This window comes from Plectropomus leopardus, chromosome 8 (genome assembly GCF_008729295.1).
Source record: "Plectropomus leopardus isolate mb chromosome 8, YSFRI_Pleo_2.0, whole genome shotgun sequence".
In the NCBI taxonomy this organism is placed as follows: Eukaryota; Metazoa; Chordata; class Actinopteri; order Perciformes; family Serranidae; genus Plectropomus; species Plectropomus leopardus.
Window position 1 is genome coordinate 942,423 of NC_056470.1, and position 26,797 is coordinate 969,219.

General features: G+C 38.7%; 1 protein-coding gene across 1 annotated transcript in view; it reads right to left on the reverse strand.

The window, feature by feature from the left end:
* The window catches only part of ntsr1 (neurotensin receptor 1 (high affinity)), a 58,600-nt gene extending 32,303 nt beyond the window's left edge, over window positions 1–26,297 (reverse strand). Inside the window, exon 1 of the mRNA XM_042492503.1 lies at window positions 25,561–26,297. Within this exon, the coding sequence (XP_042348437.1) occupies window positions 25,561–26,229 (669 nt within the window). The 5' untranslated portion in view covers window positions 26,230–26,297. The remainder of the gene's footprint in view (window positions 1–25,560) is intronic.
* Window positions 26,298–26,797: the final 500 nt, after the last annotated feature.

Here is a 26,797-nt window from a genome sequence, read left to right on the forward strand (position 1 = left end):
TACCTTATACCTCGTTAGGTTAGGCCCTCTGGGTAACATGAATAGTTGCAAAAAATTCCATTTCATCAAATAGTTTGAAATGTTTCAGTCCAGATCAAAGTGGTGGATCATTGTTGTCTCTAGGGTGCAGGGCTAAAATAACCACTGAAAATGTGAAAATTATCAAGCTATTATCACATGCCCACTGGTATTTGAAACATGAAAAAAACATTGGCTTAAGCTGCCAAGTATACACTTCTTCACTCTTTACCGTGTTTCCTCAGGATTAACTAAAGTAGAGACTCTTGAAAGAACTTGAATAGATTGCCATTTTAAACACTTGCCGCTAGACTTGAATGTCTTTTGTCCTATGGCTTTAACTTCTGTTATAAAGAAGTGCCTGGAAAGACTGGTAACGTCCTATATTACATGTAACATTCGGGCTACTCATGACCCATTCACAGTTCTGTTCCAGTAGATCTGGAGATAATGCTATCTCATTTGCTTTGCATAATGATATATTCCACCTTGAAAAGGAACACTTATACAAAAATGGTAACTGATTAAAAGCTCTACTATAAATACAATCGCACAATCCCCCCCGCACAGCCTATTGTGTTGCCATATATGACATTATCATAAATACCACAGTTATTGGAATGATAAGCTCCTGTGATGATAAGGCCAATAAGAGCAAAGTGGAGGATCTCATAATGACAATCTTTCTCTTAATGTCAATAAGACAAAGAAATCATTGTTGACTGCAGAAAGACAAGGAGGAATCATGTTCCCATTTCAATCAACAGGATGATCTGTTGAAATTGAAATTCCTGGGCATACACTCCTGCAGTCCCTCAAAATCAAGGACATCAACAAGGCAGGCTCTTAAATCTCATCTGGCTCAATCATGGAGCTTGTATACAGTATTTCAGACCAAACTGAAAGCAGGCACTTGGTTTTGTCTTGACTCCGTCCACGAGATTCTTGATTATCCATAAGCTGTCTTGCTAGTAACTTGGTAACTGGATGTCACCTCACTGGTTTGAAGCAGTTGCACATGTTTTTGCATTTCTGCCTACATACTTATTGTTTGTGGATTTTAGCATTAACATTTGTGTTCTATGTGGTCACAATGCAGTTCTGACCACCTCTGGAGTTGGTTTGATAAAGGTGGTCAAATTTTGTATTAGGTATCACAAAATGTAAATTTGGGCTATTCTTACAGTGAAATCCAGTAATGAGTCCTGCAACATGGACACTCATTAGCACCTCAAATTTCCTTGTCTTGAAGTCAGTGGGTTTTTTAAATTAATTTTTGGTTAGAGGCCTAAAATAAGGTCTGTGGTTAACACAAGCTGATGAGAAATTCAAACACTCCACTCATGGACTTTTGTGTCTCAAAGAAGGCGGTTGCTAACAAGTGGCTAAAAGAGACTACAGAGCATAAGCAAGCTAAGCCATGCTCAACACAACTTTAAAGCCTTAATGTGGTGGTGACATTAAATCATGCGACCGTGGTGTAGTTTGTTTATAGTTTAACATTAGTTTTTTACTTCTGGCGATTGCATTTAGGTTTCAAAATGCAAAAAGTAGCTTTAATTTGTGAAGATTATCTTGTACAAACCATAAGTATCATAAACGTTTGTTTGCAACAAAGCTTATTTTCTTCAATTATCCAAAATCCAATGAAAAAATCCCATAGGCTTTTTGAGTAGGGAACCAGGGTGAAGCCAACTTCTGAGGTGGCCTACAGAAAAACGTAATCCCTGGACAACTCTATAAAGGTACTTAAATTTTTATACATACATTCTTGTGGTACTTAGAAAAAATGTATATATCTTTCATATTGCAGTTCCAATGTCTGAATTTTCTAGAGAATCAAAAGCTTATTGCTCTTAAAAGGGTGTACTTTTTATGCCATAATATTATCATTATATCAGTGAAAGAAAGAGTACAACTTGGAGGCGTGTCGGTAATTATGGAGTTACCGGTCCGGCCCACTTTTGAGGGTATATGGCCCATGAACTGAAATGAGTTGAACACCCCCAGTGCAAAGGGTCAGTGCAGTAATATATAATGAGTAATTCTTTAGACAACACATTGCATAACAATGAACAATAACAATATTGTCTGCCATGACAGTACAATGGCTGAGCTCACTACCTTACTAACAGCAATCTTTGTATCAAACAGCTGATGTGATCATGCCCTGACGCAAAATGTGTTTTACAATGTCTTATCTTCACAGCAGAAGCTATAATATGCTCCCCTCACATTTTTAATGTGTGGGTGTAAATCCTGAGAGCCTGCAAGCGGAGACGTGATTCGACTGGTGAACGGGGGTGTGAGGGAGCTACAGCAATAAACAAAAGGAATAATGCTTTTCTATCTAACTTGCACGTTGAGCAGCTTACATTGTCTGCCTTCCAGCCCAAATGTTCACCTGGAATATCCATTAATGCAAGGAATGGGAAATGTAAACAGACCCTCTATTAATTCAATAATAAAAGCAGCAACGTGTTCCACAAATTGACACAATGGAAGCAATTAAATGGTTCTGTTTTGTTTCCATAGCATCACCACTTTCACAAACTGGATGACCTGGACACAACACCGGTATGCACTATTCAAACAAAGACGTACATATACACGTCTTGAATAAATAATGATGCACACAATGGGTCACAGCATGCCAGCCAACGTAGCTATTTTGATAAGATGTCACTTAATGGTGCAGCACAAGACTTAACAATTATTGGAGATGAAGGCAAACCCACCTCTAAATGTTTGCAACAATCTCTTACCTTAGCCTTCATGCCCTACTGATTTTTCAATCACTGTTAAGTGTCTTGTATAACAGTTTCAGCCTGTTAGTTTGTCAGAGGAGAGACAAGTTTGTGTGCTTGTTTATTTTCTTTGCCTTGTTTTTATTAGCTGACATCTCAATTGGTACCTTGTATGCTATATATATATCATATAGAGTGAGAAAAGGGACAAGCAGAGACAAGACTATACACACACACAAACAAAAGCAGTACAAGGCGAAAGCACTGCCGGCCCCTCATACAGTGTGTTTTGATCACTATGATTCACACCTTTTGGATGCTGTCCCAGCTCAGCTATCACCTTCTATCAGTTCGGCAATTCTAATGGGAGATGTTGGATGTTTTGTTGGTGTTGCTTCCATGCCTGTGAGCTGTCCATTTGGGAAACGCAGTGTTAATATTTAGCCACCAGCTCCAGTTTGTCTTGATTGGTTTGTGAGTTCTTGTTGAGGCATGGGAGCAGGCCATAGAGCTGGCCTTTCCCAGAAAAACTCGTACACCCAACATGATAGATGTGCCGTCTATTTAATGTGAATGTAACTATCATAGTGATTTTGGTAAACGTACGAATGAAAGTAAAATAAATGTTGAATCCATCAGGCACATGATCTAATGCCCAACTTGTAAAATGCAGATGCTACGTGTTCTCATAGAATGGATCGTATGAAATTATTAGTACCAGTTTCTCTCACTTCAGCCCCCAGCAAGGTTTCTGAACATTTTTAGAGATTGGTGGATTGCAACATGGTTCTTATGTTTAGCAGAGTGGAGATTCAATTCAAGTCAATACAGTTGAATTATTTCAATTAGATCAAGGACAAGTGTAATTTCATTCTTTAAACTTTGTTTACAAAATGACAAATAAATCAACCTTCTACCTGCTATCTGTCTCAGAGGGAAATTTGTATTGCAGTAAATGTAAAAACAGCAAAAAAACACATAAAGCACAAACAATATGACACAGGAACATACAATGGATATTAATCTGTGCACAGGGTGACTTGCACCTATTTACATTGAAGCTCCACAGGAGCAGATTAATAAGAGTCCATCAGAACGCCATAGGGCCTATAATAATTCAGTGGGCATTACAAAAATCTCCTGATTTGGTCTTTGTTATCACCAATCATCTCTGAAACTTTGCTATTCCTTCTGTGCCATTTGCCTTGCACTCCAACAGGCAGACCATTGACAAACACTATGGTCACACTCAGGTTAAGTTGATTTATTATATCAGCCATTCAATGGTAATTGTCAATTTACCTCTTTCTGCTTCTCTGGTTGTGGACCCCAAGAAATCAAATACTATGGCTTTTTGATGGACCAATGCCTTTGTACTGTAACCACTATCAGGTCTGGGATCCCGACTTTGCCCACCTCAGTCCAGATTCACTTCTCCCTCCATAACGTCCAACCTTTGTCTTTGCCCTCGTTATTTAGGAGGACACAGATCTTGTTGCGATGTATGCTTGGACAGTATCACAGTATACCAGAGTATTTAGAAATCCCAAAGGTATGATTTTCAGTGCTATCATAAATACAGAGACTCACTGTTTGTAGTCCACAGCATGAACCACCAGAACTCATTCTCCAGTATTTACTGGTGGAACAGGCAGCTGAGCTGAAAGAGACCGTATTGCCTAGTGTTAGAGGGAGAAGTTACAGGACTGTAAACAGCCGGTGGCCAGCAGGCAGAGAGAGAGAGAGAGCTTTTTTTTTTTTTTACATCTAATTTGGTTAATTAAAGATTTATTTTGACCAAATTTGAGCTGTTGATTGTTGGAACAGTGGAGTTTCTAACTAGATTGCTGGCAAGAGTAACCAATATGGTTTGGGTGAGTTCTATTTTATTTCTGCTGAATTTGAATGATGTGTGTTTTATGATGAGTTAATGAGGCAGTCCCGTACAGGGATGGACAATTTAAGAAAAAAATATTCAAAAGGTATTTTAAGTGCTGCATATGAAAAGAACGTGCCTACAAAATTTACCATAAATACTAAAATAAACGTAAGAACTCAAAGTGCTTCACACTACTTGTCACATTCACCTATTCACACACACACATTCATACACTGGTGGGCCAAGACTATCGTACAATGTGCCACCTGCTGCTCAGTTGTAGATTTTTTTGGTGTCCAGGATCCTGCCCAAGGATATTTAGACATGCAGACTGGAGGAGACGGGGTTCCACCTGCCAACCCTCCGATTACAAGATGAATGGCTTCAATTCCTGAGCCAAAAACGCCCCAGGATGGTGTAAGGTGATACGATGTTGAACATTATCATTTATAGCCTATGTCGCTTGCAGAAAAAGACAGTTGTATTGACAGAATTGTATTGACTTTCTATTGGGAAACAACTACACAGAAAAGCACTTGCAAATGTGTTCCAGCAACATGCTGGCAGTAATGATAGTGCAGATGAGAGTATTGTTGTCCCCCTGAGAAAGTGTGCCAATTTCCTAATTACATTCAAATGAGTGGAGTCAATTCCTCATTGTATTCCTTATTTTAGAGACAAAGAACTAATTTGTTGGCAGCACAGTGCCATTTATATGTGTTTCCACAAATGAGACAAAGTAACCAATATTTTTAAAACACACACACACACACACTCATGTACTTCCATCTTTGTGAGGGCCCTTACTGACATAAAACATTTCCTAGTCCCTCTCCTGCATCTTAATTAACCATGACAATTGAATGCCTAACCCTAACTTGAACCCTAAAACCAATCTTAAACCTCAAAAAAGAAGCACAAAGGACTGGCTAAAATTATCTTACTTTCCAAAAATGTTGTAGCAAGAATAAAATTTACGTAGCAAGTGTAAGTACACACACACACTCCCAAGAACTCTGTCGGTAATGGTCTTAAAAAAAGTTTTTTGCCACAGAAAAATAGCATTGGCAGGAAGCTCAGTCCAAAAGTATATTTTACTTTTTTTCTACCTCTACAGCCACATTAAATTATTTTGCAAATGACTGATGTTGTTTACAAGAAGAAACTTTTTTGTTTTGTCTGTAACTCCATCTTTTGTCATTCTGTCACATGGTTTCCAGACTCATTTTCGTTGCCAAATAATATAATTTCAGTGTTGCCAGTCATTTAGTCAAATGGACCTGCTGTGCATTACTCAGAAATATTTAATATCATTGCTTACATCCTAATACCTGATCATTTTTATACAACATCCCCTCGGTTATTAAACATTTACTTTTTTGTCATCCTTCTTTTTTCAGTTTTCCTAGCACACTTTCCATTACTGGAATGGCCATGGCGAGAAAATGACTCTGCTGTACTCTGCACCTTTCTATCAAATAGGAACAGAAGGGAAAACACAAAGCCAATTTACCCCCTAATGGCCGAGGAACCACATTCAATTATCTACAGTACCAGCGACATCTTTACTCAAACCTTTCTCTCACTTATTGCCTTAGAAATTCTGCTGTGTTCACATTGACAGACCAGGTAAGTTAAGTAACAGAGGGATGTCTCTCTTTCTCTCTCAATGAAAATATACACAACAGCAATGGTTTTCTCATTAAAAACAATTTCTAAAACACCTGCACTGACATTTGTTGTTGGTTTTCTGAACAAATATGATGTTAATATAAAAGATTCAAGAGAGACTTTGTTTATCAGCAATCCCATTTTACTACCACCAAAGTTCTTCTTCTTGCAGCCTGTTTTGGTGGAACCTCTCCAAATATTTGGCATGCACTGCAGTATTTGCACAACACCTTGATCTTTCAGCACACTTGGGTAAGAGATGATTTAGATGGTTAAGAACTTATTTTTTCTCACAACATAAAATATAAGAGAATTTGTCATTTGTCATTTGGGCCTCTTGCATATCCTTGTTAGCCTTCTCTCTATAAAATAGAAAAAAAAGATGTAGTGCTCTTTCATAAAATATTTATTGCCCTTAAATAACTAACTTCCGTTTAGTGAGAGTTTGCATGCTGTTTACAACCAGTCGAGGGCCTATTTATCTTCTCCTGAGGCGCACTGCTCTCATAATTGCCATGACCCTGTTTGTTCATATCTAAATAAACATCTTTCCCACTTTCAGCAGGGGATAATCCAAATATTTGCATCACTGTGACATTGTTTAGACAGAGGCTTCTGCACAGGCTTAATGCCACGTGCTATTCTATAATCGCACACAGAAACAATCACTGGAGTTAACGCATCTGGCTCCTCTCTCTGTCATCTGTGACAGCTGCAGAGCAGAAAACCCAAACATGATTTCACAGTGACCTGCAGTGTGCACATATTTCCTCATGTACTTATAAAACTATTTGTTAACCCTTTAACCCTTTGAAACCTGAAAAAATGCCTTGATTTCTTTCAAAAACAATGGGAAGAAGGCAAAAAAGAAATGAACCCAAAATTTGCAAGACATTTCTAAAAATGACAAGAAATGTACCCGAAAACCGGTTAAAATAATATACATTTTTATGACCTTGTCTTTTGACCAAATTGCCAAAATTGAGGAAATGCCCCTCGAGGTGATATTAAGATGTTTTATTCCTGAAAATGAGCCAGATGCAACGTCATGGTGACCTTTGACCACCAAAATTTAATCTGTTCATCCTTGAGTCCAAGTGGATATTTGTTCCAATTTAAAGAAAAAAAGAAACATTCAAGGCGCTGTTGAGATATCGTGTTCACGAGAATGAGACACACTTTTGAGAATGAGTCACAGTGAGCTTGACATATGACCACCAACATCTAGTCAATTCATTGCTTAGTCCACATGGACATTTCATCAAATTTGAAGAAATTCCCTCAAGGCGTTTGGACAACCCTTACACACAATGCCACCGACATGATCAAATATCTAATACATGCAGGTGGTTGTTAGGCAGCACATTACTGAGTAAATGCATATACAATTTTGTGTTTGAGGCCAAGCTCCATTTGTCACTTTAAGTTCTGCTACTGCTGCTGTAAGGATGTATACATAACAGGGTCTCTGTTCTTCCAGTGATCCAGTGAGGTGTGGACTGGTTTCTCTTGAAGAAGAAAACAGCTGGTGAGCGGATACACTGTAGGCAGGAAGGATGTTTAAAGAATAGTACCAACAATCTCTTCATAGATTTACATATAGGCTAAGACAACATTGAGTTCCAGCAGAAGTCCAAAGGTGTGCTTTAGAGTTTACATGATGTTTTTTATTACTCACTAGGCTGTTGTGAGAGAGTGTGATCAAGAAATGTCATCTGCTGTGGATTGATGAAGGTTCAGGAGGTTAAGTGACTGCCTAAGGCCTCCTCTGAGCTTATCAACCACCTGTTTCCTTGAGGTCTAGTCTAGTACCTCAACTTTTTGTCACAAAGCAGGTCCCACATGTAATACTTCATAAAAATGTGAGTAATAAATCAATCCCATGTTCATTTCATGAGTACATTGGAGCTGTAAAATTACTGGAAGCAACATCTGCTGCCTTTTCTGGCCCAAATACTGCAGTATGCTATGTGTGCCACCGGATTGACTTGTGTGGGAAATGTGTTGTATTACCGCACGATAAAAAGAGGGATTGTTTTGGCTCAAACCAGAAAGATTGAGCTTCTCCTCCAGTTCAATTTGTGCCAAAGTTCCTAAAATGTATGCTAGTGGTTGGTGTTGAAATGAGTCACAGGTTGATGGAAAAATGCCCCTAACATGTTCTTCCGATTCCACCTTTGTGAGATTTTTGTCTCATCAGTTAGTTTGAATTAATATGGGAGTTGCATTCCTAATGAGGAGTTAAGATATTGAAGAAAAGGTTGCACATTGCAGTTCATTAAAACTCATGAGAATGTGTATTAATGGCAACTTTTTCCAACTAAAATGAAAAATAACTGAACCAAGAAGCCCCTGTGAAAATTACGACAATGCAGGCTTATTTGAATGGACTATGTGGGGACTCTATCACTGCCCCTGGATGTGAACCTAATGAACAAGAGCTCTTGTTTTCCAGCTGCAGGCTCTTCACCCACAGAGCAGATGAATCTAATAGGAAACCAAGAGGGAGCAAGCTGTGTTGGGCCGAGGCGTTTCTGATTAAAATCCCTCAAATTCAAGAAAACTCACCTAAACACATTTGTTACACAGAAAGTGTATTCAGACAATGCTCAAATCCCTTAACTTTGTTTTACAATATGTTGCAATGCACCTCCCTTTTTACTTAATGGCTTGATTTTTGCTCTGATATGCAGTGTCTGCTGTGAGACCTTTTATAAAGAAGTGGTGGAAGTTTCCACATCATGTCCAATCAATTGAATTTACCACAGGTGGACTCCAATCAAGGTGCAGCAACATCCCAAAGAAAATTAAGAGAAATTGGAGACACCTGAGGAAGATTTCAAGTGTCTTAACCCTTTAAACCAGGGGTTATTGGCTTGATTTCCTTCATAAACATGAACAGACGGCAAGAAGAAATGACCCAGAAATAAGCAAAAAATTAGTAAAACAAAGTACAAGTGTAAAACCTCAAAAACACACCAAAAACAAAAACTATGGGGAAGTTAAAAAAAAACCAAAAACAACAACAAAAAGCAAGGAAATTACCTGAAAAAAGTGCTTTAAATTAAAATGATTCTGTTAAATAATTTTAAGTATTCAATTGTGATGATTCTAAATATAATTATCTTGACATATTACTCTAGCTTATAAAAACATCATTTTCAAAATCTGAAAAATGTCTTGCAATTTGTGCAACATTTGTTGCCATGTTGCTCAATGCATTTTCCCCATGTTTCTGAAAGAAATCAAACCAATTTTCCCAGGATTCAAAGGTTTAAAAACTTGCGAAATGTGTGTGAATGCAGATCAAGATAAGTTCTGACAATCCAAATTTCAAAGGGTTACCAAAAATGGTCTGGTTTGATAGTCATGGAGTGCGCATCAAAGAGCCAAATAGAAAAGGGAGAAGTTTTGAGGGGTGGGAAGAATATGTATTCTGTAACATAATTTCAGAGATATCTATGTATTACCTGAGCCATCAGCACACCCTTCTTGAGCCACACACAGAGGTGACTGAAATAAAGTTGTCATCTACTCTTAGGCCTGATTCACATAGCACAGCAGAAGCAAAGCGTAACAACAACCTTGCCGAACTGCTGCGTGTTTCATGCTAATAAGATAGGATAAAATAATCCTTTGTGGATCCCCAGAGGGGAAATTCAAATTTTGCAGCAGTACAGGGTAAAAGGTAAAGGGTAAGTCACATAGAATAACATAAATAGATAAAAGATCAATATACTGTACAAAAAATACAAATCGAATAAAAAGTAGAGTTACAAATAAAAATGAGCCTTCACATTGACAGAGTCTTGGCTGCAATGCTTTTGCAGGGCGGCCTGCTGCTATGAGTGTTGTATTTCCACGTTTATAAGCACAAATTCTACTCATTTATCCAGTTGTGCCGCTTCTGCACTGTCAACAACACGGTCCTGCAAATGTTTCACAATAAAATGCCTCGTGCCAACAACTGATGCCATTCTGTCGACAGAAATGTTGTCAGAGGAGTTTTATTTTGAAACTGAGGCAGAGAAGAATGAGTTAAACAAGACAGTGAAACTACAGTAAAAGACTCGGTAACACACACAACAAGGTACACAAAAAAGGAGCGTTACTGAGGAACAACTGAGGAACAAATCATTAGTTAATGGTCAGTTTTTGAGTAACTCCCAATCAAATGTCATACAGTAGCTAATCATTACTTCATACGATATTAATGAGGAACAAATGAGGAACTAACCATATTAAAGTACACAAAAAATGTGTAGTTACTGAGGAACTAATGGGGAACGAATGAGGAACTAATCATTAGTTAAAGGTCAGTTCTTGAGTAACTCCCAATGAAATGTCATACAGTAACTAATCATTAATTTATTAATTAATAATGACTAAGGCACTGATGAGGAACAAATGAGGAACTAACTGTTCCTGTATGTATTTCAATTTAATACTTTTGCTATGGGAATAATATCTGATAATTATGAAGTTTAGCCATGACTTATTAAATACTTATTAACTATTCAGTACGATGCTTTACTTTACTTCTGGGGACACAAAATGGGTAACTAATGGTCAAGTAATAATCAAGTAATCATTCATTACTCACTAACTACTCAGTATAATGCTACATTTTGCTTTAGGGGACGCAAAAAGGGTAACTAATAGTCAATTAATAATTAAGTAATGATTCAGTACTCATTAACTACTCATTATGACAACACTTTACTTCCGGGGACATAAAAAGGGTAACTAATGTTCAGGTAATACTTAGGTAATGATACAGTACTTATTAACTACTTGTGTAATGCAGTCCTACACAAAATACAACAACTAATGGTCAGGAAATAATTAATTAATGTTTCAGTACTCAGTAACAACCTACACATAGAGCTAAAAGGGGAATGTTCAAGTAGTTATGATTGAGTTGTGATGTGTTGTTTGTTGTTGTGTAGTTCTGTTTTTTACTTTTTAGTTTTTTGTTGAACATTTGAGGTTTGTCAAACTTTAACATCAGTGCAAACAGCTAGGTAAAGAGGATGAACACCATCTTTGATCCAGACCACATGAATGGACAAGACCATCTCTGCATTCATCTCTGCTTCTGGGGAAATGCTGACGTGGACAGAGAAGGACTAAACACTGGCTGTGGTTCTGGATCTTCTTGGGATTTCAAATTTCTTTCTCTGCCATGCTGCTCCGTGCACCAAGCTGGTGCTGAGGAGCTCAGGAGTAGCTTCTAGTCTCGGGCCACTGGGATCCCGAATAGGATCACTGCCCCCCTCCATGCATATATTGTTGCTAATTTGTTCATTATTTCTGTGTGTTACTTATTGGGCTTCTTTATTGCACAATATGCAGGAGCTGGCAGGATTACATTTCACTGTGATTACATATGGTCAATAAAGATTGATTGATTGGTTATTAGGTTGTTCCTTTGTTCCGTCAATCATTTTACTCATCAACTAATTTTAGGAGTTACCAGAGAACTGATCATTAGCTAACTAATAGTTAGCTCCTCATTCATCTCTTATTAGTTAGATTACTCATTTCTAAATTAACTCATCATTAACTAAAGATTAGCCACTGTCTGGTATCTGAATGGGAGTTACTCAAGAACTGACCATTAACTAATGATTAGTTTCTCATTCATTCTTCATCAGTTCCCTCAGTTATTATCAGTTAACAAATTATTAACTCATGATTAGTCACTGTATGACATTTGATTGGGAGTTACTCAAAAAGTTCGTCATTCGTTGCTCATTAGTTACTCAGTATCTGCTCATCTTGTGTGTACCTTATTGTAAAGTGTTATCGACATATAATTATCAAAACACCATTTTCACTGTCTATTCCTACTGACAACCGTGTATGGCACACGAAAAAAACAGAAACGGCGAGCCACAGTTTCTCTTGATATGCCGTGCCTGACATGCAGCTGAGACGCACCTGAGCAGCACAGCTCAGGCAGGCAGTCTGAATGCTCTTGTTAACATGGGCGCCAACAAAAACCCAGGTTTAGCGACACTCACCCTTCTACCTGCAATATAATACAGGCCTTATCAGTGTTTGCTGGTGTGTTGAATCCACTTAATGCAGTTCTCTTAAATCATTCTGCAGGTGGACATGGACGATGATGAGGAGACATTGTGTGTTCGGAGTTGGTGTTGGGAGTAAATCGTGGATGTATGAAGGGACCTGGATACAGCATTGGCAGCCGGGCCTTGTTCATTCCTTTGAGAGTTGCTCAGAAGCAAAAACGATTCAATTGCTGTGTATAAAATTACTGCTTCCGTATCATTGGGCCATAGAGGAGGTGCTTTGGGGACTTGCAGCCACTGTGCATGGCCGAATATAGACTTTCCCTCTGGCTGAATAGATTTTTGAGGGGCTGTGATGCTCAAAAAACAAATGTATCCCCTGATTTTAGAAGTCTCTTTACCAGTGTAAATAACCAGGAAAATGTCTTTTTGGGTGCAATGACATCACATGATGGACCCTTGAAACTGCAGTACCAGGGTTTGGCTACTACAAAACTTGGCTTCAAAGCCCAGTACACTTGCTGGAGGACTGGGGTAAATTTGTCTTTATCATACAATATGGTGAAGTTTTGGACCCAAAAAGGCCAGAGCACATAAATATAAATATTATAAATGACATGGGGTTGGTCTGCAGATAAGCTTAACTACAACTGCTTTAGATGAGCAAAAACATTTCAAGTAGTTACAGAACTTTGCCTTCTAAATTAATTTCACAGAGAGGAACATATGCAACACCTCCACCTCCACCTCTAGGTCTTCAAGAACTCTAACTGTAACATTTTTTAAGCCTGCTGCAGATGGAGCCTTTTACAATCTGTTAAGTTTAGTGCAGCTACACTGTAGACAAGCAAATGTAAACAAACAAATCGAGCCCCCACCATCATGGCATTTATGTGTGTCAAAAAAAAGTCTTAAGAAGAGGAGGCGGAGAATGTGTCGTTGCTGAGGAAAAGAGGCCAACTAGGCACACAAGTCAGAGCTTGGAGTTTTAGCATCTATTAGTATTTAGCATTCACAAACAGAGTCGCACATGCTGCATTTCTGTTAGTTGGTTAGTAAAGCTGTAACTGACTTAGTAGACATAGGTTGTAAAGGCAGTCACAGTGAGATGGTCATCCCAACTTTCTGACTCTGTCATAACTTTATCCCAGGCTGTCTTTGATCGCACAACCATGACACCAGCCATCCTTGAACCTCTCTCAGTGTGCGACATAGAGCCAGCGTTTTAGAGCCACGGCTAAAAATATCACCATGTTACTGTCACAATGGTCATCTTTCATCTGAGACAGCCCAAAATTGCACAATGTTTATCGGGCTTTAAAATGAGTCTTTCCAATTCTAAGTGAATCATGCACCAACATGACTGATTCAGTCATCTCTGTTGCTTGTGAACACTTTGACGTCCTATCCACTAACCCTGTTTTTACAGGCTGGAGGATGTGAGGAACCTCAAGCTTGTCAACATGAAAAAGAAACTCAATATAAAATAACTTTCAAAAAAAGTATTGAAAGGCAGACTTTAAATAAATACATTTAAAGTTTTATTATTATTTTATCATGTGCACAAGCTGCCATCGGCAATGAAAATCTTAGATAGGCTCCCTGTAACGATTCTCATAAAATATGTATAATAAGAAAATCACAAAATTTGAAACAGGAATCTTTAAAAAAAAAAAAAACATTTTTGAAAAGCATATTTGATTAATTTCTCATTTTGGTTAACTAAAATGCTGCTTAGTGACTGCCCGCCTGATGGCTGTGCCAGTGGGGTGATCCAGGGTGATGGGATCAACAATGTCTGGTGCCACCAGGGGTGCATGAGGGGGCCTCTCTCTCCTGGTAGTAGGACCACACAGGCTGACGTAACCTCTCATGCCTGCTGCAGGGAGACCTTCAAGCCACAAAGACAGTTGAATTATAATTAAGTAATGCCTTTTCAATAATAAAGTAGTGGCTCTCTACTAATAAACAACTGTGTTTTCAATATTGGCCAAATGTCTTTTCCATTAATAACTCTTCCCTATTAATATACGTAGATATTTCATGAAAATAGGGGGTTTTCATGAAAATAATTTTAACACAAACTGCCCTGATGCAAGAGACTTAATGGAAGGATGTTCTTTAATATACACTAAGGTTTCTGAGTGCACAAAATCTCCCTAAACCAGAACAACAAAAAAACAAAACAACAAAAAGCTTCTGTCTTACAATATCTGCTAACATGAGGTCTGCATGAGACTGAGGGAGGATCAGAATGTCCTGAGAGTGCGTTTTCTCACTGCTCTTAAGCCCTCAGAGAAGGCGCTGCCACAAATTGATTGGCCCAAAGGCGAAATGCACCAAGCTGCTGTCAATTCTGACTGAAGAGTCAGTCCTCAGGTGATCTGAATAACACTTCAATTGATTCAGGGGAGCTTTTCAACCACTACCCGTTTCCTTGATGTTCAGTCTCGTGCTTGAACTTTTTGTCAGAAAGCATGTCTAACATGTAATACTTCATAAAAAATGTGAGCAATAAATCAATCCCATGTTCATTTCATGAGTACACTGGAGCTGTGTAATTACTGGAAGCAATATCTGCAGCCTTTTCTGGCCCAAATTCTGCAGTATGCATTGTTTGCAATTGAATTGTGTGGGAAATGTGTTGTATTACCTCATGACAAAAAAGAGGGATAGGTTTGGCTCAAACCAGAAAGATTGAGCTCCTCTTCCAGTTCAATTTGTGCCCTAGTTCCTAAAATGTATTCTAATAGTTGGTGTTAAAATGAGTCACAGGTTGATGGAAAAATTCCCTCAACCCTGTTTTTTTTTAATTCTGCCTCTGTGGATTTTTTTACTCATTGGGTTATTTGAATTAATTTGAGAGTTGCATTACTAATAAGGATTTAAACTGCTGAAAAAAGTCCACATTGCATTTCATTAAAACTCAGACTCAAGAGAATGTGGATTAATGGCAACTTTGTCTGATTAAAATTAAAATAATTGAGGCAAGATGCCCCTATGAAGATTGCAGAATATGGCAAAAAAATATTTTGGGTGGATCATGTGGGGAGTCTTATCACTGTCTCTGGATGGAAATCTGATTTTTTTTTTTTTTTAAAGAGCATTTTGCTTGTTTTCCAGCTGCAGGCTCACTTGCTGCATCCAGAGCAGATTCATCTGATAAAGCCAAGATGAATTTGATTAAAATCCCTCCAATTTAAGAAAATTAACTTGAACACATTTTGTTATACAGACAGTCAGAAAGTATCCTCCATCTCCTATTTTTACATTTTGTTATATTACAGCCTTATCTTACATTTCAGTGTCTACCAAAGTGTGTCTACAAAGTGTTTGAGTTTTCATCAAAATGTGAGAAAAGTGGAAGGTCTCAATACTCTCTGAATGCATATGATGTATCTGATGAAAAGTTTGTTATAGCCCACAGTGGTGTCAGTATGTACCATCATGGAATTACATCTGTTTTTATCTTAATTTAAAATCTATCAAATCCTGTCTGATGTTAAGGCTTAACAATGAATAATAGTTTTTAGTGTCTCACATTCTTTTCAGCTCTGTAAGAAGGAGAACTGTTTACTGTATTAATATGCCATGTTTGAATACCATCCTATTTAAATATTGTTAATTAATGCTAAGTATACTGTTGTTGTATTATCTTAACAAATGAGCAAAACTTGTCAATTTTTCTATAAACAAATTAACTTTCCTGCATTACTTTATCTCTGACTGAAAGAAAAACAACAGGCCTGTAGATTCTCAGCAACAAGCAACTGCATTGTTTCAACCACCAAGTTCTAATCAGTTCATTCTTGGGTCCAAGTTGGCCATTGGTGGCATATTTGACATAACTCCTTCAAGGCCTTCTGCAGATATTGCATACATGAGAATGAGACAGATGGAAGGTGACCTTGAACTTTAACCACCAAATTCTAATTAGTTCATGGTTAAGATTAAGTGGAAATTTGAAGAAATTCCCTCAGGGCGTTTGTGTGATATCATGTTCACAACAATGAGACGGATGCATGTTAAAAAGCCGGTTTCCGTTGCAGATTTGCACAAAACTTAAACAATATTTTCAAAATGTATATAAAACAATTGACTGCATTTCCATTTAGTGATGCTATGCGACTTCTCTGACGATAGCATTGCAAGAAGCATGGTGATGAATGTTCAGAACATTAGCAGGTTTATTTTTATTGCAGCCACAGCACTAGCAGTCATTATTTCCAACTGAATGTGGCAAAGGTGTGCTATGCGAGCGATAATGAAAAGGCAAGCCCCTTATACATGGGAGCGGCCATGTATTAGGGACTACTGGGAGGAATTGTGGATTCAAAACTTCCAGATGATCCGCTCATCTTTTGAAGAGTTATGCAATGCAATAACACCTCTTGTAGTACCTGCTGCCTCATGCCAGAGGGAGCCAGTCCCTACCAACATTCATAGCACAACCAAAGCATCATGTGACCTGGAAAAGCCAAAAAGTGTTTCCATTGCAGTTCTGCAAAATATGCCTTTTTCAAATCACCTGAAATACCTCCTCATGTGAGTGTAAAAACGTTTTAGTTTTTAGTTTTTTTGATACTGACATCTTTCCATTAGGCATATTTTATATTCGCAATATTAATTTGTGCAGTTTGAGTAATAGAAAATAGAAGTAATAGGTGTTTGGCCCTTGGTGTCAGATTCCGACATACTGAGGCACCCTTTCAGGTGCTATGAGATGCATCAGGCTGTGGCATTTTATGACACTCCAAGCAACTGCCATAGTATAAAAAGCAAGAAAGTCTGTATAGGTGTGGGTGGGATGAAAGACACAAATTGTTGTTCATGTACGATTTGAAACTAAAAGTCAATCAAGGAGGTATGTGAAGTTTGTCTTTAGGTTACATTATGTTGTTGAAAAATGCACTTGTTTAAAGCCAAACCATGATTTTTTTCTGAACCTAACCATGTACTTATATTGCTTATACGTAAAGAAGTAAACCTTAAAACAAAGGGGTTTTTGAACCAACATTTTAAGTTTATTTTTTCTAAAGAACCTGAATGCATCAAACAAGTGGAAACTGTACATTTTTTGGGAATACAAGTTTATTTTGACAAGACTCAATGCATTTGATGAGTATAAATCGACATGTCATCCATGAGTGTCCAAAACTGACACTGGAGTGTCATACTTGATGAATAGGGCCACTGACTAAGTGTGTCAGTATTTGAGGAATTGAAAGTGGGAATGTGCAGTGTTGTCATAAAACTCCCAGCTAGACTTTCTTAAATGTGACCTGCCATGTGCACAAGTGTCTGCAAGGACCAGATTAAACAATTTGGCTTAGACATACTGTAGGTGAGCACTTGCATTGACATGCATGTGACATTCTTGCACACACAAACATAAAGTTCTCCTCATACTAGCCTGACATACACTTCAACATAAGGCACTTCAGTTGTCATTTCACCTGCTGAGATGCTGGAGGCAGCTGGTGCAATCTTCAGACTGAATTCTAAATTTCTCAGCAAGAATATTTGAAGTTTCTGTCAGCAGGAAATGTTTGTGAGCCCATTCCTGGAGACAGTCTGAAGCACTGAAGATACCTGTATGCATTTTAATGGTTATAATTTGGAGTCCTGAAGTAAAGTTAGGGGGCATGTTGCCTAATGTATAGTGTGTGTGCAACCCAGCCAACAAAATAAATGTTTATGAATGAATAGGACAAACAGCAAACATTTCTTTTCTGTTAAATGTATTTGTATCATTCTGTGTCCCCTCTCTGAATACGGAGGTTTTTGCTGGTCTGTGAACACAGCACAGGAGGAGCTCTTTGAATTATTTTTTCCTCAGCCATTTGTAATTCGTGGGGTGGATGATTAATCCGCCAATACATTCAGAGCCGATCAGATCAGATCGATGGATGAGAGGAGCAGCTGCTGCAAGTGAAAGCAATTTTTTAGACCCAGCAGAATGAATGGTTAAATATGACTTTAACTGCATCTGACATTCTGCTGCTCCATTTATGACCGAAGGATGCAATTAATAACAAAACATTTTACATATTTCAACAACGCTCCTAATGAACAGTCAGGCTCCAAAAACAGAAAATGTATTTGCTAGCTTCTCAGTAAAGGAACTAAATAACACTTCAAAGTTAGTCTAAAATTTTGGCAATGAAAAAATGGCATTGCCTTTCACAGGGGTCCCTTGACATCTAACCTCCAGATAATAATAATAATAATAATCATTTGACAGCCCTAACTACTATTCAAATTGCAATACAAACATTCCTTGACCCTTAATGATACATGGATTGCTTTTAACTTTATGCTATTAATTTTTAATTGTTCCATTAGTTGATCCATGCAAAGAGAAAATGTGTTTGCCAGCAGGAAGGGTCAGACATTTTCAAAACATAATGAAAGCAACTTTCAACCTCTAAGAAATATAAACTTCCCAACAGTTCTCTGGATGAATGAGTCAGTTTCTGCGGTTCTGACTCAAACTGCTGCACAAACAACATGACCCTGTCCAACCCCAGCAGAGACTCCTGAACAGCAGGAAACCACTCAGTGCAACCACAGCAAACAAGCTTGCAGGTACACGGGCCAAGGTAAGTGCACACACCCGCAGCAGGCTAAACGCACAGCATGTCAAATCCAAATTGGCTGGAAACATCTCATCTTACCGTCTAACTTCAGTGAGTTAACCTCACTTCCAGTTTCCCCACATGCTGCAGCCTTGAAGAAGTTAAATACAGATCCTTTCTTGCTCATCGAGTCCTTCAGCCTCTCTCTAATTCATATTCTCTCTTCCTCCCTCACACATTCTTCCTGTGTCTGTTAACGCACTAACATTATGTTTACTAGTTCTGTTTTTATCTGTGGTGGAAGAAACTCAATACATTTAGAAATCAGTGTAAAAAGCCTTGAAATAACATATCACGCTTACAACATGAGGAAAAACTGCATGTAATTCAAGGTACAAGGTGTATTTATTAGTCTTTAAAAAAAAAAGTTTAAAAAGTCAAATTAAGGTTTGTCCTTGATGGATACCTACCTGTAATTTCACTTGAGTATACAGTATAGTGTGCAAACCCCGGACAAACAACTTTAAGGTCTTCAAACTAACAAATGGTTAATAGAAACCTACAACCTGTTAAGAAAAGTAATATTCACACACCTAACAGAGAAATACAGATGTACACCTTTTTAATTCAGCTTTCTCTTGGCCATAGAAGACTGATGAAGCTTAACTGCCACGTTAACACATTAGAAAATACATTACACAAAGCTCACCCTAAGTGTCTTGGTTGCTCTTGTTAGTAATCTAGTTAATAAGTCCACTGTTCCAACAATCACCAGCTCCTGTTTGGTCGAAATAAATCCGTAATTCACCAAGTTAGATGTAAAAAACATGCTGTTATTCCCCACAGTCTCTCTCTGCCTGCTGGCCGCCGGCTTTTTCAGTCCTGTAACTTCTCCTTCCACCACTAGGTGTCACTGTGTCTTTCAGCTAGGGCCGAGGTGACGGGTCAACATAATCAATTACGTAAATACGTCGATTCACGTAACGTTTCACACAGCGCACGTATTGGGAGCGTGAGCAGTGCCGATCGTGTTGTTATTTGTTTCGGCACTCGTGTATCATGTTAAAGCATACACACTGCTCGCTTGAGCAGCGCCAGACTGGCGCGTCTGAGCTGCGTGTCAGCTGCAGCACATGTAGACGTGACGCTCCTGTTTGTTGACTCTATATCTCTTTATACTGCAGTTTAAAGTGTCTCACTGTCACAGAGATGAGGAAATACAAAGATATTTGTTTTACCTTAACTTCCTTGGTTCCCTTTCAAAACAAAAGCTATCTGACTGTGTCTCTGTGGACACAATGCTGATACAATGCATTTTATTTTGAAACATTTACAGGATGGGATTGCCAGCAGTGCAGGAGCTTGTATAACTTCATAAATGAGAGGAATATGTGCTTATAAATATGAAATTACAGCACTCATATCAGCAGGCAGCAATATGCCTTAAGGCTCAGTTAAGACTGGACTATTGCAGAAAGAATGTACCAGTTATGATTATTTCTGTTAGAGAAAAGTTATAGTGTTATTCAAATTGCATTAATTTCACTGTAAGATGTTTTATTGGACTGCTGGTTTGAGTTTTGTTACTGTACCAAAAAGTAAGTGTTTTGTTAAGTGACTTGACTTTTACATTGTTTTATTTATTTCACTTGGACTGTTAAATGTAAATTGCACTACATTCCTTTTACTTGAGGGGAACAAGCTCTTGCATTAATTGTTTTTTTTTTTTTGGGGGGGGGGGGGGGGGGGGATAATGCCCTGCAGCATTTTAAAATGATATTTTTGGTAAATTTGTTGTTATATTAATTCGAGTAATAAAAAAATAATAGTTCAATCAATAACAAAAATAATTGATAGATTAATCTGTTAATCGAAAAAATAATCGATGGATTAATCAATAAAAAAATAATCATTAGGTGCAGCCCTACTTTCAGCACAGCTGCCTGTTCCACGGGGACTGAGCTCTGGTGGTGCGTGCTGTGCACTACACACAGCAACACAACTCATAACAAAACAATCTAGGCTGATGCTTTATAAAGCACTGGGAAGAGGTAAAAATATGGATTTTTGATTTGAGAGTGAATTGTCCCTTTAAGAGTTACAAATTTAACCCTTTGAAATGTGGATCGACATCAGTTTTCTTGGAATATTTTAGATGCCTTTTACAAGTACTTAAAGCTTCGAAACATGAGCAACTTGGTTAACACTTGGTTAACACTTTTTTTCATGTAATTTCCTTGTTTTTGGTCTTTATTTTTTGGCAAATTTTCTTGTAATTTTTTCAAAACTAATATCTTGATAATATTTGGGTTTTTTTTATTTAGTCATTGCCTTTGTTCCATGCCCCTCTAAGAAATCAAGCCAATTTGCTCTGGTTTCAGGCTTAAAATGAAAGAACTCATTAATGGATAAAAAAGTAACATTTTTGAGAGCCTTCCTTTGACAGTTTCAAAAAGTTCAAACAGTTTTCAGATGTTCTGCATTATTTAAATTGGCCTTTAAAAGTCTAGTTTTAAAGCACTGCAGTTGAATATTAGCCTTTAGGCTAATTGCAAGGGGGAATTGAACCTCTAACCCCAGCTGTGCATGCTCCTGCTGTTAATCTACACATTATGAGGTCCCCCTCTTACTGCACGCTTGCTCTCTGACCTCTTCATCTTTCCCTTTCACTTCATTTTTCAAACACACACCCACACACACACACATACACACACACCTTCTCTCCCCACAGTGCCACCCCCTGTTGTCCAAACAGGCAGAGTGCATCTTTCATATACATTCACTGCACAGTATATTCACAAACACACACATTTCTGAACTGTTATGGGAGCAACTTGATCTTTTCCTCCCTTGTCCGTATATTGTTCCCAGACTCATATGCCCCTACTTATTTATTGTTCCATCAAGTGGAAAAAATAACAAATTCTTGTGTGATTTCTATAGGGTAAGACTTCTGTGTGGGAAAATGTCTCCTCGCTGACAGAGAGCACTTGTTGAAGCCTGGCTCACGAATGCCAATAACCTCAATGAAAGCATCAGAGGATAACAATTGTTAGCCTTGGCACTGCTTCAGATAGTGACTGTCGTGCAGGAGTGATGAATAGAGGAGGCAAAAAAAAACACCAAATAAAGACGAGACACAGAGGGACGAACCAAAGACAAGTCGAACTGATGGGAAAATATCAGCGTGGCATAGGAAAGCAGGAAAGAGTAAAGCCAGACGCAGCAGACACTGCAGCAGATGAAAGCGATGATGATGATGATGATTGTGATGATTACACAAACACTGAAGACAGACATTAGATACACTCCAGCTGATGTAACGTTTCCGTTTGTCTCATTCCGAAGCTACACCGGAATGACAGAGCGCCTCACCTAATCATTTCCAATTCTCACACAACCCTAATCACACATGAGGTTCTGAGTCAATGCCAAGTATGTGTACTGTAAACAAAGTCGGGCAGATTGTCTTCATCATTTATATAACCTATTCGACCTGCGAGGCAAAACCATTTGTCTCAGGGAGCACTGGGGACAGACATGAGAAATGGCCTTTTTTGTTTGAGGGGGCTGCTGTGCTCAGAGTATGGAAAAAGTGTGTGTGTGTGTGTGTGTGTGTGTGTGTGTGTGTGTGTGCGTGCGTGTGTGTGTCTTTGTTTCTCACTTCCACTTGCTTATGACTCACTATACATTAGGTTGAACCTATCATGCTTATTTAAAATTTCCTGCTTACATTTTGGGGTTCTACTAGAACATGTATACATGCTTTTCCGGTAACAACTATTGTCATTTGTCCTAAAACACCTGTATTCACCCTCTTTCAGAAATGCCCTGTTGTAGCACCTGTCTCTTTAAACCCCCCTCCAGAAAAAACTGTCTGCTCTCAATGGATGGTAATTCCAAGGTCTCCCCGGGAATGACAGAGATTATTATTTATTTCTATCATGCAAAATCACCAAGCAAAGCTTCAAAATAAAACTGGACATGTTCGAGTAGGAATATGATCCAAAATCAGGGAGAAATTAAAAATACTGGCAACCAAGTTTACGTATCCCTGATGTTAGCATGAAGCTACATGTAGCAGTGTACTTGCAGCTTGGGAAGGACTGTGTATAGCAACACTTTCTACTGTGAAAATGTACTGCTACAAAACAAAACCGCACATGTTCCAGCAAAAAAAAGGAACTGATATCGAGGGAAAATCAAAAACATTATTTACCAAGATGAGCCTACATATTTTCCTGACCTAAGCATGTGGCTACATGTAGCAGTGTACTTGCATCTATTGACTGTGTGACACTTTTCAGCTTCGCTGACATAAGCGTGAAGCTACGTAAAAAATTTGTTTACTGGATGTTGTCCAGCAGCATAATGATTCAAATTTCGGGAGAAATGATCATGTCACCAACACCAGTTCTCATTTTACAGCTTAACAGTACACTAAAAGATGTTTCTGGAGCTGTCTGAAGTGAGACATAGCTTAGTTAATGCAGTAAGAGAATCTTGATTCATATTTAATCAGCGCTGCCTAGTTTCTCAATTTGGCTGCAGTTCAGGAGCAGGTGATTAACTTGACTGACAGCTGCATGAGAGACTCCTCCGCTCTGTTTTGTTGTTTTCTTTCATGTACGGTAAGGCTATTAGAAGCATTATAAAGCAATAGAGTAGGCAGAGGAATATGAATTTTTTCATAGATTTCATGTATCATTAGTGCCGCGTGACGAGACAGATTTTTAACAATCGCATGAGATACAGTAGTAAGATGCTATAGTAAAAACTGAAAATGCAATAAAATAGTAATTTTAACATAAAAATAGATGGAATTCATTACATTTAAAATGTTTTAAGTGTATATACTTAACTATATTAACTATATACAATAAATTGGAAATACAAACTCATAACTAATGATACAGGTTTTAAGCTTGGTTCAAATTTTACAAATTTAGCAAGGAGGTGTGTCATTTCAATTTTTGATTACAAAACAAAGCTGCATCTCTGTTGTAAAAGATAGACTTTTTTTCTTTACTTCTAAAAGTTAGTGTTCAGGGTGCCTTAAATTTTTTAAGTTTTTGTGAGCAAGCTCTCTTTTATACAGACATCCTGATTACATTAGGCAGCATAATATTTAAAAGCCATTTTTTCCGATTTCAATGCTGACATAATGATTTTCAAGGACTAAATAGTCTTGAGACCCAGTGAAGTCAGACGTTGCTCTACACTGTAAAAGACCAGCAAGACATCCAGGTAGTTTACTGAGAAGTGCTTTATAAATTGAAATAATGCAGTGCTTCTCTCTTCTTGCTGCCAGTGACTACCAACCAATTTTCCCAATACAATATACAATGATGCATCCTAAAGCTATCTCTAGTAATAACTCTAAGGGCAGAGTGACTACATCAAGCGGCATCAGAGTAGAGACAGAAGAATCCATATGGATTACATCACCATGATACATATCCACCTAAACATATTCACTTTGCTATAATGCAAGGGAAGATACAGAAACATATTGTCAAACTGAGAAGCTGATCTTTGGTATTTTTGGTCAATGACCAAAATAGTTACAGAGGAGACCTCCATCAATGCATGAACCACCAATCATTTCATGCACAAATCATAAAAAATGAACCACAGTAACTGAGCCAACAGGACAGAAAATATCACACCTGTAGCACCCTGTATGCTGCTTTAACCCTCTGACACCTGGATGCTGCTTTAACCCTCTGACACCTGGACTCACATCAATTTTATTGTATTACGTATTTAACCCTTTGGACCCTGAGCACATTGCTTTGACTTCTTTCAAAAACATGGGGGAAAGGACAATGAGCAACTTGGCAGGAGATTCCCTGCAAACTGAAAAACAAAACAAAAATAGTAGATTTTGAAAAATATTCTTCACTGTCAGGGAAAAAATGTCCAGATAACTTTAGTGATAATTATCAAGATTTTTATTTTTTATTTTTTTATTTTTTATTTTCAGGTAATTTTAAGGTACTTTAATTAAATGTTTTGCTAAATTTCATTTCTTAAAGTCAATTTGCCCAGGTTTCAAAGGGTTAAGTTTGCGCATCATTAGTAGCTGTTTGTGCTCATCATCAAATATTATTTTTAGATATTTATCATTGAGGATCTGATCGTTTCCCGTGCGCTCAGCATCATGATGGATTCATTTGGCAGAAATAAGCATCATGTTGTTGGTGTTTGAGAGGCTGCCTCGCTCGTGGCACAAATTAACCTGCAGTGAGGTGAAATTGCTCACAACCATGGAGCTAAATTATTTTTTATTATAGCCTAAAGTAGTTAAATACATGTATTAGTTTTCATCCAGCGTGCGCTATGATAACGTTTCTTTTTGCTGTTTCCAGGGAAAATCAACAATTTGGGTGCGCACAAAGTGGAATTTTGGAAACACATTCAGGCGTAAAGCCGTGCGCAATGGCACATATCTATGTACACTGTAAAGAAAGTAACAACCAGCACCTCATGTACTATATGTGATGATGGGCAGTCCTGGGTGATTTAAGTGTTTCCCCTTTTAATTTCCCCGGTGTTTAAAAAGCAACTGTGGACATATCTGTGCGTAAAACCAACAGGCAACCTCATGAGACACTTTCTCAAACACCCACCTGAAGCACGGTCTTGATGCTGACGGGGGACACGATGGCGGTGCAGATCTTCTCCCCTTGACGCGTCACCTGGCCCATGACGAAGAGCATCGGCGCCGCGAGCGCGAAGGACGCGATCCACATGGCGCTGATGAGCTTCTTGGTGCGGCTGCGGGACATGATGCTCTTGGCTTTGAACGGGTGGCAGATGGCCATGTAGCGCTCCACGCTCAGGCTCGCGATGTTGAGTGCGGTGGCGTATGAGCAGCTGTCCCGGAGGAAGTAGTAACCCCTGCACACGGCGTCCCCGAACACCCACGGGTGGTGGAACCAGATGAAGTTGTAGAGCTCAATGGGCATGGAAAGGACGAGGATGAGCAGATCGGAGATGGCGAGGCTGGCCAGGTGGTAGTGCACGGTGCTCTGGAGGTTCTGCAGGGTCTTTTTGGTCAGCAGGGTGTACAGGGTGATGGAGTTGCCTAGGGAGCCCACAGCAAACAGAGCGGCGTAGATGACAGTGACGATCACCCTGGAATAAACATCCGTGTTGACTTCCAAGTCTTCCTCATCCGTTTTGGAAGCGGCGGTGGCGTTCTCAAACGGAAACACCGAGTTATTCCCAAACAGTCTCTGCGCCAGTGCGCCAAAGCTTGACAAGTCGCCCCCTAGGAGCGTAAAGTTTAAATCCATGACACCTTTAAATGTGGAAACATGGAAACAGAAAGTGGTGAAAGTGAGTGGACTTTCGTTGGTTTTCACGTCTCGGAGTAAACTGATTCAGCCGCAGAAAGTCAGAGGAGAGCAGCTTTTTTATATCCGGCACGACAGGAGGCGCGCTCCCCATTGGACCTGCCGCGATGACGCACAGCCATTCACTGAATGGAGTTCATGTTTCACCTTGGAAACCAAAAAATAACGTAAACAAAAAGAAAATCATTTAATTCAAGTACAATTAAGAGACATCCTTTCTCATTTTTTTGGTTTTCATGTAGCTGTCCTGTGTGTGTGTGTGTGTGTGTGTGTGTGTGTGTGTGTGTGTGTGTGTGTGTGTGTGTGAGTGTGTGGGCACGCGCGCATGGCCCTTTTCCCCCCTTTCTCACTCAGTCACAGAGGAAACAATGTTGGGCAACAGCTGGAGACCTCACTAAAGTGTATCAGATTGTGTCTTCAGTGTTAATGATGCAGTCTCAGTGTGGAGGATATTATCAGTGGATGGGCAGAAAGGAAATGTTCCTCTAATGGGAACTTCGCTACAGCC